The sequence below is a fragment of the Volvox carteri genome (genome assembly GCF_000143455.1).
Source record: "Volvox carteri f. nagariensis unplaced genomic scaffold VOLCAscaffold_67, whole genome shotgun sequence".
NCBI lineage: Eukaryota > Viridiplantae > Chlorophyta > Chlorophyceae > Chlamydomonadales > Volvocaceae > Volvox > Volvox carteri.
This window is the reverse complement of record NW_003307610.1, coordinates 125131-143733: the sequence shown is the minus strand read 5'-3', so window position 1 is coordinate 143733 and position 18603 is coordinate 125131. Positions and strand designations below refer to the sequence as shown.

The 18603-nt window shown below is 57.1% G+C and overlaps 2 protein-coding genes across 2 annotated transcripts in view; both read left to right on the top strand.

Annotated features, from left to right (window-relative positions):
• The window catches only part of cdkh1 (cyclin dependent kinase), a gene marked incomplete at its 3' end in the record, with an annotated part of 4943 nt that extends 2803 nt beyond the window's left edge, over positions 1 to 2140 (top strand). The window contains exons 6-8 of the mRNA XM_002956947.1: positions 454 to 572; positions 1068 to 1225; positions 1987 to 2140. Coding sequence (XP_002956993.1) covers positions 454 to 572; positions 1068 to 1225; positions 1987 to 2140 — 431 coding nt within the window. The remainder of the gene's footprint in view (positions 1 to 453; positions 573 to 1067; positions 1226 to 1986) is intronic.
• A 1112-nt stretch (positions 2141 to 3252) lies between these two features.
• Positions 3253 to 8414, top strand: orc5 (origin recognition complex subunit 5). Its single transcript, XM_002956946.1, has 11 exons — positions 3253 to 3535; positions 3610 to 3701; positions 3903 to 3954; positions 4475 to 4613; positions 5137 to 5240; positions 5741 to 5791; positions 6176 to 6277; positions 6424 to 6642; positions 7010 to 7292; positions 7626 to 7753; positions 8073 to 8414. Exons 1-11 carry the CDS (start codon positions 3464 to 3466, stop codon positions 8340 to 8342), a joined length of 1512 nt encoding a protein of 503 aa, XP_002956992.1. The 5' UTR covers positions 3253 to 3463; the 3' UTR covers positions 8343 to 8414.
• The last annotated feature ends 10189 nt before the right edge of the window (positions 8415 to 18603 follow it).

Here is an 18603-nt window from a genome sequence, read left to right as displayed (position 1 = left end):
TGTGTGTGTGTGTGTATATGTGTGTGTGTATATGTGTGTGTGTGTATATGTGTGTGTATATGTGTGTGTGTATATGTGTGTGTATGTGTATGTGTGTATGTGTATGTGTGTATGTGTATGTGTGTATGTGTATGTGTGTATGTGTATGTGTATGTGTGTGTGTGGATATGAGATTATGTCCGCCTCTTTGCCGGTTGCGGCCGCCTTATCCACCCACAGCACTTACTTTACAAGGCGCTTTAAGTCGTGAGTCGACCCTAACCTTTTCGTCAATATGACCACCACCAACAACAACACCACGAGCATCTCATCTCCACTTTCCTAGCCCAGGCCACCCCGCGCCTCGTCACCTGGACGTCCCCCACCACCCCTTCCAATTCCGGGCCTCCACCCAGTGGTCCTCGTCTCCCTTTCCCGGTGCCTTCCTGATGCGCCGCCTCCGACCCCCTTTAGGCAAGCCGCTGTTTGACGGCCAGGGCGAGATAGAGCAGCTGGACAAGATTTGTACGGTGTTGGGAACCCCAAACGAGGAGGTGTGGCCGGGCCTGAAGAAGCTGCCTAACTGGGGAAAGGTGCGGCGCGCGTGGGGGGCGGGTGAAGCTGAGGGGGCGCGGGATGGGGGAGGTGGGAGAAAGGGTTGGGAAGGAAATATTGCAAAGGTGGGCTTGGAAAAGTGGGAAACCGAACCGGAGCCCTGGGATGGGGTTCTGTAGAGTTGTGGGGACGGCGTTATTGTATTGTATTGTGGTTACAGTATTTCCGCCGCCGACGCGGCGGGTGCCCTCACGAGCCGTGAGGCTCCAGAGCACGCTGTTGACGCTCATCGAAAACCTCAGTAAGGAAAGTAGCGATTTTCCTCGGATTGGTATTAAGAAATGCCGTTATGCGTAGTCCTGATCGACCTGCGCCTGCAAATTTGCACGCGACACACAGGGGGCTTAGGGAGAGGAGGTGGGTAGGGACGCAGTTGTTGAGATGCAGGCAGACGGATGAATAAGTAGCTTGACCAACCATTTAACAGCCGTCACACCACCGCCCACGTCCCCTTTGTTCCTCTGCCGGCTCAGATTGTGTTACGGCCTCAGCCCAGTCAGCTCCGTCAGCGATTCACTTCCTCCTTTGGCAGCGGCGCCACTCTGACAGAGGCGGGATTCGACTTGTTGTCCAGTCTGCTGTCGTACGACCCTCAGCAGCGCATTTCCGCGGCGGAGGCGCTGGGACACAGGTACGGCATAGGATAGGGTATGATAGGTAGTAATTATAACCCTCCAATGAACTGAGCAACCAGGAGGAAATGGTGAGGGATTGCGTATTTTTATTGAATGCATGTGTATGTGCTGGGGAGTGGGGATAGGGTTTTAGTGTTTGATATTGAGAACACGTGCGGCGGTCAGAGGGGGGGGGGAAGGGCGGGGACCGGTATGGTAAGGAAAGAAGGGAAGCAGGCAGGAAGGAGGGGAGTAGAACGACATAGCATTGCTTACATGAAATCGCAACATGAGCTCTCCACCAGCACCACAACCACCTTCTATTGTGGCTCGCTTGTGTTTGCTCCCTGAACCCGCATCTCATCGCCAGCTCCTTTGGCTTTTGCATGTACTTCTTTCTACACAAGGCAGTGTTCTTTCGTTGGGACAGAAAATCCTTGTGAAGTCTGTAGTGGTTAGCATTAGTCGACGCTGGCCGGCCCCACCACCCGGTAGTCTCAGTCCATATCACCACTACAGCGACGGCTTCTCCTACTAGCTCTGGCATCTTTCTTCCCCTACATATATCAACTTCTTCAAAAAAACTCAGCTATTTCTACTACGATCTCATTACTGGACTACCACTTGTTTCAGGTTAAGCTCTGCATGTGACCGGTACCAACCGGTACGTCTCGCGGCTCGGCTCATGTAAACACCACTACATTCTTTCGCCTTGCGTATAGAACTCTCCCCTCTCCCACACAGAGCCTTCTCGCTGCCCCTCCCCACATTTCCTCAGGTGGTTTTCGGAAAGCCCCTACCCGCAGCGCCGCGAGCTGATGCCCACCTTCCGCTCCAACAAGGATGGCAGCGGGCCTGTGCGGCAGGCGGCGATGGGAGCCCCCGGCTCGCCGCCGCTGCAGTTCATGGCTGCGGCCCTCAAAGCGCGGTGATCACTGCATGCCTAGCTCGCTAGCTAGCTAGCTGGTTGTTGGCTGGGTGGGAGATGATGGGCCGCTTCACAGCCCTAATCCACGCAACCCAACCATGAAAGAAACGCGTCTGGTTCGGCACCGGGGCAATGTGAATATGATTTGTTTTTGTGTTGAGGTGTCGTACGTGTAAATGACGGTGGATAGAACATCATCATAGCTTTGCGGCACTCCTTTCAGGCGCGGTGACGACGGATCAGTATCAGGGATTTGGTTGAGGCAAGCTCGCTTGGAGACACAGTCACATAAACACGCGCACCAGCGTCTACATTAAATGGGTTTGAGGCAGGCGGTTGGCGAGCCCGTGATTTGGTTGCTGGACAGTTGCGGATTCTGCGCTGTGCGCAGACTGCCTGGTTCGTATGAGATTGACTTGGTAGGTTTAGGGGCAATTGAGGGTTTCCCGCATGGGGGCTGGCGCTTTTAAGTGAGTGAGTGTTCGATGGATGCGTTGGGGCATTTGTGTTTTGACGGGTTACATGGATAATGGGGGTTGCCTCTTTGCGGAGCTCTTGTAATGGAGCGTAATAGCATATGTCGCGGAGAATATGGACGAGGAGGGCATCGTATTACGGGGCTTGCGACTGACTTGGTGCTGAGGAGTTAAGTGTAGCCGGTTACGAATAGAAACTTACTGGAAGTTGTCCATAGCAAGACGGGGCCGTGGCTACGGAGATGTGGATTGTATATGATTGCTCCGGATCGCGCGTTACAGCTGTTTGATACTGTAACGGTGCTACCGGCACAAATGTCTAAACAACGTGCAACGACCTAGTATTAGAACAATGACCAAGAAGACGTGTGTGGTGACGGACTTATTTTATGCATGGTTTAGGTGGCGTGTAAATGGACAGCTTTCAGAAGATATTACATGCTGGCAGTTTATACAGCACAAAGCACAAAAGAAACCATATGCACAAACAAAAGAAACCATATGCACAAAGTACTCGGAACACTGCAAAAGCTTCGTTCGTGTATGCATCCAAAACCTTAGTACAGCTGGTACTGCCATCGACAAGCGCGGGAAACCTAGAAGTGCCAAGTCCGGTCTAAACAAATTGTTAGACCTGCACATCACACATTATTGTTACGTAAAACAACTTGCCGACTGAGTAATTCACACGTGCGCCGAGGAAAAAATATTATGCTGCAACTCGAGGAGAAATGAAGGGGATTCAGCGGTTAGCGCAGTTACAAATGCAAAATTATCGGGCTTCTATGGGCGCATGCAAACGCGTTTGTATAGAGGCTTAACCGACAGCTGACAGGTCACCTCTCGCTCAGATGGCAGGGCTAGCTGGCAGCTCTGATTCACTACAAGTCCTCACTGCTCGTTGGCCTGGTCGGGAATCCCAGGTGCGCCACCTCTTGATATCAACACCCGAAACTGGTTGTCCATCTTACTTACACCCTACGAGACGCATGTGCAGATCGCGGCGCTACATAGCTGGCTGTTTGGTCGGATCGGCTCGCACGTGATCGTGCATGGCCCGTCAGGAACTGGGAAGACTGGAGTAGTCCGGTGAGTGCTCTGCTGGAGCTTAGGCACCCAAACAAGTCCCACATGTTCAGGTGCCAGCGGCGCATGTCGACCAGCTGGCCCAGCTGGGGTCCAAACTTCCCGCACCATTAAGGGCTAACGGCCACCCCGCGAAAGGCTAATTGCAGCGTGTTACTGCTTTTGTACTGCTATGTACGGATTTGTAATACTGCTCTGCTCCAGGGACTGCCTGGAGACATGGGGTTGCCGGTACGCTTACATGACTATGCCGCAGGTATGGTAGAATAAAATTTGTCATCATGCGCCATGTGGTGTGTGTGTGGGGGGGGGAAGGGGCTGTCGAAAAGCGCATATAATTCCGCAGCCCTCCTTACCATATCCCTCCGATTGTTGTCTTTAGCGAAAGGGGGTTTTTCATCCGGCTCCGGAACCACCATCCAGCATCCTCCTGGATCTAGTCTCCTTAAGCTCCTTCATAGGTGATCTTGTGACTATTACGGAAGACGAGGTGGATGACAAAGAGTTGAAGAGGCGTTGGTGAAGGTCTATCCTATAACAGTTTGTGATCCTCGCCGTTATATCAGCACACAACTGGAGAACGGCGAACCGGGCTTCTTTTCTCTCGTTCCTTACGGCTGTCCTGTACCCAATCTTCCTCTCCTCCCGCCGCACCGCTGGTCCGTTGCTACTTGCACACGATTACCCCTCCTCCCTCAATCGTCGCCCCCAACGTCGTTAATGATTGTCCTTATCTTGACTTTACATGACACATTTAATAACGTCCCGCACTGCAGGAGTACAAGTTGCGGCAGCTGTTCAACTCCCTCCTGTCTCAGCTGTGGAGCTACTCGGGATTGAAACGAAAACGTGAAGGTGGTTTCGGAGCCACTGCGGGGGCGGACAGCTGGAACGACTTTGCGGAGCATATTGCAGGTTTTGAATTGGGGGTTGCGTGATGTGGGTTAATGCGTAAGCTGTGTGACTCTGTGATTGGTGGGGTGCCCGCCTGCTCGGGATGATTGGGTTCGGAGATGTAGGGAGAGGGATTCTGAGGCATGTGGTGGTCGGTGAGGCCTTGGATAATGCCAAGTGGGTCCATAACACATTTGTATACAGGATGGACTGGTAAAAACAGGATGGACAAATATAGCCCTCCGTCGTGTTTCGGTGTTGTTTCCCTTGCACCCACCTTCTCTATAGCCCCGTCTAGAGCCGCAACATTACCGATCAACCGTCACAACAAGTAAGGATTCCCGCAACCAGTCGCAACCGTCGCCGCCCCGTCACTGTCATCCTGTGCTTGCCCTTGTTTTGCCGGCCCATGACCGCCGACCTTGTCTTCATCCCAGCTGTCGCCGCCCTGCCCCTGCCACTGCCCTTTCCCCACCTATATTACACTCTTGCCCTGGCAGCAGCTTCACTCTTTTGTGGTTCGTCTTCCCCCACCTATATTCAGATGTATGCCCCCCTGGTGCTGAGCACTGCTCCATGATTGTGTTGGACGATATGGAGTGGTGCGCGCACAGGAACCTGTTGCCGCAACTGCTGGCTGCGATCAAGGTAAACGGGGTCAGACGAGGGACATATGGGTTCTGGTGGCTAGGGAGATGGCTAGTGGCTAGAGGCGTAGGCTGACTAGCGAGGTGGTTGTGGTAGTTGGTTGTGAGATGATAATGGTGGTGATGATGGGTTGGGTGGTTAAAAGGGTTGGCTGGGTCTTGAGGGAGGGAGGGAAGCTCAAGATGAGCGAGAGTTGAGGTGGAGGTGCTGTTCATTCGGTGTTCATTACGGACGCTTTTTAATCGTTCTGCGGTATCTCTGCGGTCTCCCAGGTTGCCCCTCCGGAGAACAGGTGGACGCCTCTCACTTAGGAGGGACCCCATGAACCTAGACAGACAGAGAGACAGGCAGATAGACAGACGGACAGACAGACAGACGGACAGACAGACGGACAGACAGACGGACGGACAGACAGACGGACCTTCCTGCCTGTCCTCCTAACCCCTCCCTCATTTCCCCATCTCCCTCCCTCCCCCTCCTTGCACTCCCTACACGTCTAGTGGCACCGGGCCAGTGTGGTGGTTGTAACCATAACCGCTACCGCACCGCAGGTAAGGACGGTCCGCGAGTTGGTTGATTGGTTGGTTGGCTACTTAAACAAATTTTATTGTTGTCTCCCTGCATGCGCTCCGTCTTTCACACGTCTGTCTTGTAGCCGTTATAAGGCAACGACTACTTCTCCCAACTTACTGTCACACTCTCTCTTTCACTCTCTCCATCTCCCCATCTCGACCTGGCAGCCAGCAGTCCGCTCACGTCGTGGGGCCCTGTTGGCTTTGCACATACATACAAACATACATACGTACACGACACTCCTCTCTCGCGGCTCTATTTGTTGAAACACACATGTCCTTGGTGTCCTTGGTTTTGTCCGAACGATGCTCCCCTCCCTCCATCTCTCACTCTCCCACTCTCTCGCCCTCTCACTCCCGCAGGACGTTTTGTTCGGTCCTGGGTTGGGACTAGCCTTGCCCCTCATGCGTTGCCTGCACTTCCCCGCGTACGACAGGGAACAGCTGTGTGCGGCGCTGGCGGTGGTGAGTGGGCGAGGGCTGGTGGGGTGCTTGTGGTGGGTGGCGAATGTCTGTCGTTTACCCGAAACGCTTAATCTCACACAGTGGAAGAGAGAGAGAGAGGGTTTAAAAGGTCTGTTCTTAAACCGATTCCGATTCCACCTTTACAGAGGCTGCCCACGGCTTGCGGGGCAGCAGCGGCGGCGGCAGGTTCTGGGCCCCCGGCCGCCACAAACGGCAATACGACACCCTCGCCGGAGTTGTACGGCAGCTTCCTGGGTGCGTACGTCGTGACGCCGTTCAGTCCGCTGACTCGCAGCGCCGCCGACCTGGCGGCGGTGGCGGCCTGGCTCTGGCCGATTTATAGTCGACCGCTGGAAGAGGGCAAGGTACGGGCGTACGGGAATGGAGGAGGGCTATTGTTGCCGTACAGGGGTTATCCAGTCATCGCAGGGTGTGTATTAGTTCTGTAGGTTCGCCGCGGCTAGGCGGAAGAGCCGCAGGTCGATTACAAGCTAACGGGTTGCCATAGATATGAAATAGGTATGGATAGCAGCGCAGGAACTATGCAGTAGGTTATGTCGTATAGTACGACTGAATCCATTCGCCCATTAGATCAGACAGATAGGCAGGCGGACAGACAGACGCATTAGCCGTGAAAGGCAAAGACCTGCCAAGGAAAATGTTGCATGTACTTTGTGTACGTGCATCTGCATATCTGTGTTTTGTGGCCCGTCCCCCCCTCTCTCCCCGCAGGTTCGCATGGACGCTCCCGCTGAGTCTCAAGTACGGCAGCTTGACGTACCAATGAAGCAACGCGACGTCATACGGAAGTTGCTTGAGGTGTATCGGCCAGGCATGCGTTCCCTCACGCCGGGGTTGCTGCCGTCGGCAACGGCGGCAGCGCCGCAGCCGACGGCAGCTGCGGGGCCCTCGGCGGCGGCGGCGGCGCCAGGTGGCGGCGGCAGCGAAGAGGCTGACGGCGGGGGAGCCCTGGTCCAGAACCTGGGCAAGGCTGCGAAACTGCTGCTTCTGGCGGGTGAGAGCTTAAAATTTAACTCCTTTTTGAGATTTTGAGATCATTTATGTTCCCCATGATTTTTCATTAATGTTATTATTATTATTGGCTAGGGTACTGCAACAGTATACAAAATCCTTTTCTATCCTGCACCAACACCCCGGGCAGGGGCCCAGGGGGAATGTACTCTCTGCCCGGGCTCAGCGGGCTGGTGCAGACGCTGGTGCAGCAGCACCCATACTACACAGCAATCATGCAACAAAAATATATTCCGTCGCTCCGCACCTATCTCCATTGCCCCATTTCCCTCCCTCTTTCCCCCCCCGCTCCCCCCCGGGGCACGACGACCATCAGCCTACGTGGCAAGTCGCAACAAACCCACACTTGACAAGGAGCTCTTCGACTTCCGAAAACGACCAACCGCCAGACGGAGAGCGGGCGCGGGCCGGGCGGGCGAGGCAGCGCAGGAGGCGGACAGACAGGTACGGCGCGTGTACGGCATGGCGACGTACTTCCACCGTGTCCATCCCTCACCTCCACCCCGGTTTCACCCTCCGCGCTAAGTCCCTTCATACCTTTCCGCCCTCTTCCTCTCCCTCCTGGATTCCCCCCTCACCTCCCGCTCCCTATGCGTCTCGGTGTATGTGGTGCTGCGATCCGTTATGTGCTTCCACGTCGCTCACGGCCTCGTGGGTCCTTTGACATCCGCATTTCCCGTACCGTCTTTTTTTACCAAATCCTCGTCTGATTGCGCGTCCTTCCGTACGTCCTTTTCCTCGCCTGTTTCTTTCCTTCTTGCAGGCTGAGGCTGCTAAGGAGGCGCGACTGAAGGGACCGCACGCGTTCCCCCTCACTCGTCTGCTGTCCATCTTCCACCGCCTGTGGGCATCGGCGCCCGCCATTGAGGATGACCTGTACGGCAACCTGTACGGATCCTTCTTTTGTCGTTCCGCTGGCGGCGTCGAACCCGACGTGCTTGACGTGGACCTTGCCACGGGCTTCGCTGGGGGCAGGACGGGTTTGGAGGTATGTACGGCGAGGTGTACGGCCAGTTTTCTTCCACATTTTTGACGTTGTTGAAAGCATTCCTTGTCAGCATGTCATTGGAGCAATAACTGCAGGAAAACACACCGCGTTTCACCACAACTTGCAATACGTGTGTGCTGTATATCACCTCTTTATTCCGGATCCGCTACATTTACACATAAGCGTCTGCGAGCACATGCGCACATCACGACTTTAATTCATAGCCCGCGTTCTCTGGTTCCAAGCGTCATCCCAACGGTACAAACGGCATCTCAACGGCCTGTGGAGATGGGGCATAGTAGCGCAATTAGATCGCCGCTCCAACCGTACGTTTGCAGGCTGTGTGGAGTCAGAGCGCGGCCGTGCTGAGCGCTGTCACTGGCCTGCAGGTGCGTGTTTGCCGAGAGCCGGAGGGGGGACGGGGGGCAGGGATGATGGTGATGGTGACATGGGGTGGCGGCAGAGGGGTCAGAAACGAATGGCTTGGCAGGGAGAGGGTGAGGAGGGGAAAACAAACAAACAAACAAACAAACAAACAAACAAACAAACAAACAAACAAACAAAGGGAGAAAGAAAGGAATTGAAAACGGGGATCCGGAGGGGGGGTAGTGCGCAAGCTTACGGGTTGGGGGGCGGGCTGATATGGAGGGGTGGGTCGGTGGATTCCTGGACATCTACGGCTTTTAGCGCTTTTGGTTGTGAGCATCGAAACCCTGTACACTTCACTACGTGTGTGTGTATTTGTCGTACAGCCGTGTGCCCGAGTAACAGCTATGTTTTTAACACCATCTGTATGCGCCAGATATGTTTTGATGAACGCCTGTCTATCCACAGGCCATGAGTGGGTATACAATGCTTGCGGTCATGAGTGAATGTCCAAATTGTTCTATAGCAGCGTTGTCAACGGTGTATTGTGGCTCGGTCTCGGGCTTAATGTCAGCCTTCCCCCCTTCTCTCCCCCCCCCCCCATTTCTGCGGTTTCCCTCTTTCCCCACCGTCCCTTCCTGCTCGCTATGCGCCTGTGCTCTCCCACTACTGCTACGGATGTGGCTGGCTGCTGCTGTTGCTGCTACTGCTACTGCTGATGCGTTCGTACGTCCTGATGTTGCTGACTACCACATTTGTGCTATGGCCTGATGGCATCTCTTCTACGGCGGCCACTGCTGTGGTCTGTGGTGGACGTTTAGAGCATGGGGCTGCTGGCAAAGGTAAGGAGAGTAGGGAACATGATGGTTTCGGAGCTGGGGCGTGGGATTATTTTGGTGTTTAATCTTTTACGAGGATTCGGAAGCAGTTAGAGCGGCTAAGCCAGATTCTCATTCGCGTTCTCTAGCCAAGCATTGCATTAGAATTAGGGATTAAGCTGTTAAAAAGAGCGGAAGGGATGCTGGAGGCTGCTGAGGGAATGGAGGACGGGATGAAATGGGGATGAAGTGGAATTTCGTGGTTTGCTGTTGCGTAGCGTTCAACACACAAGCACAGGCACCGTGGAGAAGTGTTGTCCGTCATATCACCTAGCCCGTATCCGCTGCTTTTCATAACTCGTCCGCTCGAGGCTGACGAGTGTATTCGCCTTATGCCCTTTTGTCATGTACGTCAACAGTACGGCGGAAGTGACGACCCGCTAGATCAGCCACGATACACCTGCTGCATAGACGAGCCCTTGGCGCTGCGAATTGCGGGAGACGTCAAGCTCACGCTCCAAAACTATCTAATGTACGACAAATAGCCTGACTACGTCAAGTACGATGCCGCGTGCCGTAACGCCGTAACACAGGTTGTGTGGTGACGGATCTTGTGTGCCTGTTACGTGGCACTCGCAGCAACGACATCAATCAGGGGACCGGTTGTTGGAACTAGCTTAGATGTGGTGGTATGTCGTACGTACGACAGCTTATCGTATTCCCGCATTGATCTGGATGATGGAGATTTGGTGCGCGTCTCTGAAATACTCACGTTTGCGATGCGGCGCTTTCCCTTTCGTACCTCGGAAGGAAGGTCCTCCACCGCCGCCTGGAAATCCTACCTAATGTAACGTCCTTGCTTTGGGGCATTGGGAATTGGGTACCCACCAACACATGCTGAGGAGGGATTTCCCCACATCATATTCCTTGCACATCATTCTGTACCTTGGCCTTTACGCAATAGACCCAGTACCGAAGAACTAACACACAGAAGGAGCCAGAGGTTGGGAACCATGCGTGAGGAGCAAAGGGGCGTTATCAGTACATTTCCACATGTCAGACAGAGAGAGGGGCAACATAGCAAATTGAACAAATGGGTGCAGGATAGTTAAATCAGTCCAAGAGTATCCAAGGAGCTGGCTGCGCGTGTTTGCCTGGTCTTGATGATTCTGCTGTGTACGCCTGCACGTGCATGAGTAGCGATGAAGACTCGAACGGATTTGTTAAGCCGTGGCTTCATAACCCACTGTGGACGTGCCCACGCAGCAGCTGTACGGCTTCTAACCGACCAAATGCGCACGGGGCATGAATCCCTATGCTTATCAATCGCAAATATATGAGCTTTTGAACTCTTATGCCGTGCTTTCATATGTTTCTTATTCGTTCCATTCCTGCTTGTTCACGTTCATCTTTCGTAACCACGGATGATCTTTGGGTCTAGATACATGGAACGACACGCATCATGCAGTGATTATATGATGTAGATTATTACTTGATGTCGTGGCGTTCGCGAGGAGGCGGTTCCAGTGCTTGGCATCAATGCCTGGCACATCTCCGACAGGTTGGATAATTGACGTTGATTGTCAAGATGGGTTACTGTACTGCCGCGCTCATGTTCCGTGCTTTGTTTAGGAGGCAGCAGGGAAGGGTTATGTCCCCCCTCAAAGTCTCCAATCTGCACTGGAAACTCTTCGGATTGCGACAGCTGACGTCCAGAGTAATGAGGCAAGTTAGTTTGCTAAATTTTCTGGGGTTGGGGCATTAAGGTACGCCGACGAATAATCCACCATCGTGCCACCTCTCATGCAGCTGGCCGAGGACTTTTCTTTCCTAGTGCAGCAGCTTGTGGGTCCATCGCCCTCACTTGGGGGTTCACCATCGGCTGGAACCTTGACCAGGTACGAGACAAACGACGACACACTTGTTCTGCAGCATGGGATGTCCGGCACGTGGGAGAACATCCCCTCCTTCCCCCGCGTCAAGGACCTGCAGCTGTTAAGGCATCCCTTCAACGTCTCTGGCGCAGGGACCCAGCCACATCGCACGCGGCGGCTGCGCTCTGCCGCCTGCTGAGCAGCCTCACCTCAACTCGCACTGTTAGCCTCCACGGCCCAGCAGCAAACCTCATCCTCTCAGCGTTGCGCCTGTGGTCGGACGGTGCGCACGATGGCACCCGCACCCCCACATCCTTGCGAAGCAGCCTCGCCTCCCTTCCCTCGGCCACCATTGCTACCCCTACACTATCCGGCAGCGGCAGCTATGGCAGCACAGCAACGACGACACCCGATATTCCTGCTCTGCCGGCGTCGCCCGCATCGCCGCCAGCTGTGCCTGCTTCCGCTGCTGCTTCCAGTCTTCCAGTAGAGGCTATGACGGCGCTAGGTGCCCTGCTGCCTGACCATTTGGGTCTGCTATCGGAGCATGAGCGAGCAGCTCAATTGACGGCCCTGATGTCAGTGCTGGTACCGCAACCATTACCGTCGCCACAGCAGCCGCGAGGTTCGGAGAGCGCACGTGTAAGTATAAAAAATGGAGGACTCAGAACTTAGGACTGAGGCCAGGGGGTAGGGATAGGAGCAGATTGAGGAGAGGAAAGGCGTTTTGGGTTTTTGTGTGCATCATGGTCCAGTGACGAACACCTCCAGGAGGGGCTAAGACTGCGACTGCGACTGAAATTCGTAGTCTGCCAAACCCCGCATCGTCGCTCCCTCCCGTCCACCTACGTCCGTTCGTCACCATCACAGGGCCAACGAGGCGGTGCAGCAGCCGACCACCTGGACATGCAGGTCCTGGCACTGAACACCTTGGCGGCCTGCTGCGGCCGGAACACTACCACCACTACCACAACAACAACATCAGCTAGTGCGGGGCGCGGCAGCGGTCTCACGGCCGATGAGGCAGCGGCGCTGCTGTCGGCCGCTGCATCATTGCTTCAGTCGTGCGCCAGCCGAGGCTCCTCGAGGCCCATGGAGGATGCGGCGCACTCGCGGCTTTACGCAGCGCTGGTGCGAGCGCTTCAGGCGGCTATAGGGGAGGTCCGGACGGCTTGGGTGACCCGCGCGGCGATGCTGGTGGAAGGGCTGCAGCGGTTCCTTGTGTACGGTGCACAGGCCTCGGTAACGGCAGCGACGGCAGCTCCTGTCGCTGCGGCGCCCGCACCGCCGGAGGTCGGCAGTGGCGGCGGTGGCGGCCGGTACCGGCCACCGCACCTGCGCCGCTGTGATTCCTCCCAAGCTGAGGGGGGCTCGCTAGCATGGTCAGATAGCGACGTCAGCGATACGGAGCATGGCGCCGCTGGTGCAGCGGCGGCAGCGACGACATCGGGTTCCGGGACGGCGGTTGTAGACAGGTTTCGGAGCTCACGTGTACGTCTGGCGGTGTTGTCGTGCATCCAGGCCATGGCCAAGAGCGATCCACGGGCCATGCACGCGCACTGGTCGGCGCTGCTGCCGCTGCAGAATCCCCTGCAGCCGCGGCCGCTGACACCGCACCTGATTACCGTGCTGTTGTTCGACCCACTCATTAAGGTGCGCAAAGCAGGCGCGGTGACAGAAGAGATACGGCACCGAACAGGAGAGCACCCCCATCGGCTTGTCCCGCAACGACTCTCCTCGGATTGGGGGGGTTACCCTTTGGTATCCCCGAAGGGGTCTTCGTCCCCTTTAAGGAAACCAAAGGTTCCCCTTTGGAGTCATGATTTGAAGAGCCTGCATATCTAGTTTCGAATTTCCGTGTAAAGATTTTGAAAATGGAAACACAACAAAACGTGCAGGTACGTGCCCTGGCTGCGGCCACTATCGCCTCGCTGTTGGACGGCCCGGCGCAGCGCTCGATTCTGGCTGTCGCAGAGGCCAAGTCTATGTCGGGCCGGGCACCGGTTCGCGGCTTCTTGACGCTGTCCTTGTCGCTAGGGCAGCTGCTGCTGGCGGCCCACACGGCGCTCCTACACGGAGTCACCACGGAGAGCAGCACGCTGGTGCTTCCAGGGCTGCTGCGTGCGCTGGTGGTGCTTATGGCCGCGTCGCCGTACGAGCGTCTACCTGCGGAGCTGCTTCCCGAGGTCGTCAAGGTGCGCACGCGCGTGTGTGTGTGTGACTTCAGCCGTCAAGGAAAAGGACCGGTCTTAGTTTGGATAATATTTTGGTGGTGACGTGCTGGGATTGAATGAATTGCAGCACGTTGGGTACAGCAGGGTAGGGCTTGGGTCAGCTGATTCCTGTGGCTCATTTCTTGGACAGACCCGCTGCCTCAAACACCGCGAGTGAGTGGTGACGGCAAGGTCTATGATCCTAGAACCTGCATTTACGTTGGTTCCTCCTAGCAGCAGTGTGGCATTCCGAAAGTCCTCATGGCGGCCGGGCCCGGCCCAGCTCGTCTCAGCCTTGGCCAGAGACCCAGCTGGTAAACGCAGTTGGAAGTCCGCGTAAGACAATAACGCTGTCCTGAGGAGATATGCCGGTGTCCACATTCCAGGTCCTGCGTGCGCGTTGGGCAGCGCTGACAGCCGGCTCCGCCTCCGCCAGTGGTGCCGTCGTCGCTACCGGGGAGCTGGGTCCCATCCAAGCCGCATACCTCGCCTGTCTGGCGGAGTGCTTCTCCACGAAGCACCCCATTCCGGGCCTCGCCTCATTTCTACAGCAGCAGCAACCACAAGGACACCAGCAGCACGGTCATTCGAGCTCGAGCAATTTGGAACCAACAAGCGGTGATAAGAGCGCCAGCGCCAGCGGCGGTTGTGGAGGTGGAAATGCGACGCAGCAGCTGGTCCGTGATCTGCTGGCGGTTGGCCGTGACGCAGCAGCTCCGGCGGTGATCCGGATCGAGGCGCTGGCGGCGCTCAAGGGCTTGGCGGCTCATTACCATGCCGCGTTGCCGCCAGGTGAATGATTTTGGGGTCACTCGCTTAAGGGGGCTGGTGAACATATGTATCGTATCTAAGCCTTCACAGGACGGCGTTGCGTTGCCGACTTACAGACACAAGTACAGACCGACTTGCTGAATCCAGGTGCGCCCGGAGGCGGGCATAGGGAAGTACGGAAGTATACATATGTATAATGGCTGTGGCCGGGAAGCGTGTTAAGAATGACGTCGGACATGATCCAGCGGGCTGTGAACGCGAATTGGTGTTATGGGAGGTGTTTAGGAGATCGATTTATTACGGTGCGGGACCTGCTAGACTCGTAAGAGAACGTCTTCCGCCACCAGGTTGCCTGCCGCCAGCGCGCTTCACTGAGAGCCGCACCACGTCCCTTTTCCCCCCCGGTCGGCGGTCCCTTCATTCTCACTTGCCAAGCCCTCCTCCTCCTGCTTGAGCCTTTAGTTAGCTCGTAACGAAGAGCCTGGTTCCATGGTCCCCACTCCCCCCGGAACTTCCGCGACCTTTCGTGAAACAGACGTGTGGGAGAACCTGCGCGCCACCGCCTCCATGGGCCTCAGCTGTACACCGCCACAGCCGCTACCATCGGGTCAGATGCCAGCCGGGTTGCGTTCTGGCCCGCCCTCCCGGTCGTCCTCCTCGTCTTCCCTGGGAGTGGGAGCGGTCATGATGACCCATGGGTCACCTGCCCGACCTGGAGACCGCGCAGTCGGGTCGCGGCCGTCAGTGGTTCTGAAAAGCCATGCTTGCGCCGGTGGCAGTGGCGGCGGCGCCGCCGCCACAGGCACCTCCAGTGCCTGTTTAAGTCCTGAAGATAAAGCTGCTCAGCTATCGGTCAAGCTTTTGTCGGACTACTTGTCGGCCATTGCACGGCAGTACGGCATTAATCGTACCGATCAGGGTGGCGGCGCGGGGTCGGGTGACGGGCCTGACGGTGGCTTTCCCGGCGCGCCGCCGTCGCCGGGCTTTGTGCCGCTGGCGGCGGCCGTGGCGCGACAGCAGCACCAAAACCAGCAGCAGAAGGATCGTTTGTCGCCGATGAGTCTAGGAAGCGGTCATGGTGTCGGAGATGATGATGGTGCGGGGCGTGAGGCGGGGATGCGGCAGCTCGTGAGCATGTGGGTGGAGGCGGTGGAGGTGATGGTGCCCGCGGCCACATCGCACTCGTCCTACATGGTGGGTGGTTGAGTGAGAGGTTGTTAATAACCTCATGAAGAAAGTCAAAGAAGCAAGCGCCGGTGGGCGGGTGGGGTGTTGTATATGATAGGCTTGAAGCTACACAGCAGAGGCTTCAACCCTATTTCTCTCCGTTACCAACAGCGAGGACTGGCTTTTTTCCCCTATGCTTCACGCTTCGTTCTTTTTTCTGTCAGCCTGAAACCCTAAGTTCGTCTGCAGCTCAGTGCCGCGCCAGTGTCTCCGGAGTCCTTAGTCTTAAGCACAGATGTTGCTGCTGTCGCCATGCTTTGCCGTCATCATTGCCGCCGCCGCAATTGCTTCCCTGCCGTTCCAGGTCCGTTCTGCTGCCCTGGCCAGCTTGGGCGAAGTTCCTGAGCCAGTCTTCTCGGGCCTTGCGCCGCGTCTCCAGCAGCAACTCTTGACACTGCTCAGCGACGCGGCCGCGTCGGACACGGTGCCTGCCGTACGCGCCGCGGCGTGCAAAGCTCTGGGCTTCGCAGCCGCCTTTCCCGCTGTGCTCGCTGCACCGCAACTCAGCGACCACGTTATGCGCGCGTTGGTACCGGGCCTGCGTGACGCTGTGATGTCAGTGCGCATCGCGACGGGCTGGGCGGTCGCTAACCTTTGCGATGCCTACCGCCGGCGCCTGGAGGTGGCAGCTGGTGACGCAGGTGACGGAGGAGGTGACGGAGATGGCGGCGCTGAAGAGCAGGAACGCGCTGGGTCGCATGCGCACGCGTCTACCTCCACACAGAGCAGTGGCCCAGGCGGCAGCAGTAGTGTTGCCCCGTTACCAGCTGGGGGGATGAGGCTGGCGGCGGCGGAGCCTCCGCCGCCGTTGAAACCACACCACTATCGGCAGTTGGCGGCGCTGTGCAGCGCCGCCATAACAGCAATGCAGGATGCGGACAAAGTACGGGCTAATGGTGTCCGAGCTGTGGGAAATCTTTTGGCGCTGCTGACGCCAGACATGGGGCCGGGGCTGGCTGCAGCTGGCGGGGTTGGTGGTCCCATTCCAGCGGCGGCGATGAATGGCGATACCGCCGCCGCCGCCGGTGCCCCATCATCGACTTCCTGGAGAGCCGCCCGTCGGGAAGCGCCGTCAGCTGCTGGCGCCAGCGGCGGCAAAGCGGATAGCAGGCATCGGGTGACTGGACCCTCTCGTGAGTACGGCAAGCCCAGCGGGAACGTCGGCAGCCCTGGGGCTGTGTCAGACACGAGGTCAATGATCAGCAGCGGTGGCGGTAGTGGCAGTGGAGCGGAGGGATCCTTTCAGTTGGATGCGTGGCTGGACAGCGCGCTGACGTGTCTGCAGTCCACTTTGACGACTGGCGGCATGAAAGTGCAGTGGAATGCATGCTGCGCAGCTCATAGTCTGTTACGAAACCAGCGTCTGCTGGCGCATCCTCGGGTGGCAACGCGCGTTACAGCGCTGCTGCTGCTCCTGGTCATGCTGGTGCGTGAAAGCGCCAATTTCAAGATCCGTACTCACGCCGCCGCCGCATTGGCAGCACTGCCGAGGCGAGAGATGTACGGCGACTTATTGCCCGACGCGCTTCTAGTGGTGGCGGGCGCGCTAGAGAGCATCACCAGTGGCTCCGTTGCCGCGCCGTCGACGTCCGCGCCTGGCGCAGGCAAGTTGGCGGGTGCTGGCGCTGGCACCGAGACGGGACAGGGCGATGCTGACGGCGATGTCGATGGCGGCGAGGGGCGCTTCCCGAACTACCGCTACACGATGGGCCTTTCAGCGCAGCTGCGGGCAACGCTACTCCACCTGCTTGCGCTGGCCCGGCCTGCCGACGCGCGACGTGTACGCGAGGCCATAGCCCGCCGTGCCGATTTTCTGCACACATGCCTGCGCGAGCAGCTAGCGGAGGCGGTGCAGCCGCTTCGGGCTGCATTAGCGGAGGCGGCGAGAGGTGGTGGCTGGGGGTCCGAACCCGACCGTTGGTGCTCGGGCGGGATCCGAGGCGCCGCTGTGGCGCCGTTGGCGGCAGCGCCTAGTGGGGAAGGCAGCAAAGCGAGCGGCGCTCTGCAGGTGGAGGTTGACTTGCCGGCGGATCCGTTTGGACTGGGAGCGAGGCGTGGAGGTTCGTCGCCCGGCGGTGTTGCGGCCGTAGGAGGACTCACGGGCCTGCTAGAGGGTCTGAGCTTGGCAAGCAATGACGGCGCCGCAGACTCCCATATCGCGGGGACTTCCACAGCCAGAACTTTAGACGTGCGTTCGGGGACTGCAGATTCTTGCAATGGCGGGGTGATTGGCAGCGGCGGGAGGCCCTGCCTGACGGTCCTGGTGGGTGGCAGTGAGGAGGATGAGGTGCTGCAGCGTGCACGGGACAGAGTGGCGGCGTTGGCAGCACCACTTCGCGGCTTTGGCGACCTGTTGGCGCAGCTGGGGCCTTCTGTGGAGCCGGTGCTGCGGGACGTAGAACAGGCGCTGGTGCGGCTTCAGCCGCCGTAATCGTAGGGAGGCGCACATGTTTATGACGCCTAACGCAGCCGGGAGGGCTGAGGTCGTGTGTGTCATGCAGTTAAGTGATGTGGGGCTACTTTGTTTTGGCTGCTGCATTGTTCGTCGGAAGGACGGGTGCTGTGTTGCAGCCACAGCGTCGGGAATGACATCTGATTTAAGGGACCGAACCTTCGAAAAAATGTTTGGTCTGATAAGCGTGGGCAACATAAGAGCGCGCGGCTGTCAGGCCATGCCAGCAGCCTTCTAAAGATCACCCGTCTACGTTGAAGTGTTTGTCCATGTCCATGCTTTCCCTATATGAACCATGAGGTATATGGTGATCGTTGAATACCCCAGCTGCACTGCAGCAACAGCAGCTGCAGTATATGGAGCTTATACAGGGCACACAACGGCACACGTCATCCTGCGACACAAGCCATGAAGACTTAATCCGAGGCCTGCAGCGCATCTCGGCGCAGTATCAGAAAGGAATTATCAGTCACTACTCGATATTTTCTACACTCCTACGCATCTCATCTACTCAAGCACTTTGTACACGAAAGCAACCATCTTTGTACAGGTCGAAGACATTCCCCCCTTGTGCCAGGATTCCTC

What these genes read in the sequence shown, in the direction of transcription:
- orc5 (XM_002956946.1), top strand. Translation starts at nt 3,464, where the DNA reads ATGGCAGGGCTAGCTGGCAGCTCTGATTCACTACAAGTCCTCACTGCT. An exon ending in CTTACATGACTATGCCGCAG is followed by an intron (nt 3,955 to 4,474) that starts GTATGGTAGAAT and finishes CCCGCACTGCAG; the next exon opens with GAGTACAAGTTGCGGCAGCT. An exon ending in CGCAGGAGGCGGACAGACAG is followed by an intron (nt 7,754 to 8,072) that starts GTACGGCGCGTG and finishes TCCTTCTTGCAG; the next exon opens with GCTGAGGCTGCTAAGGAGGC.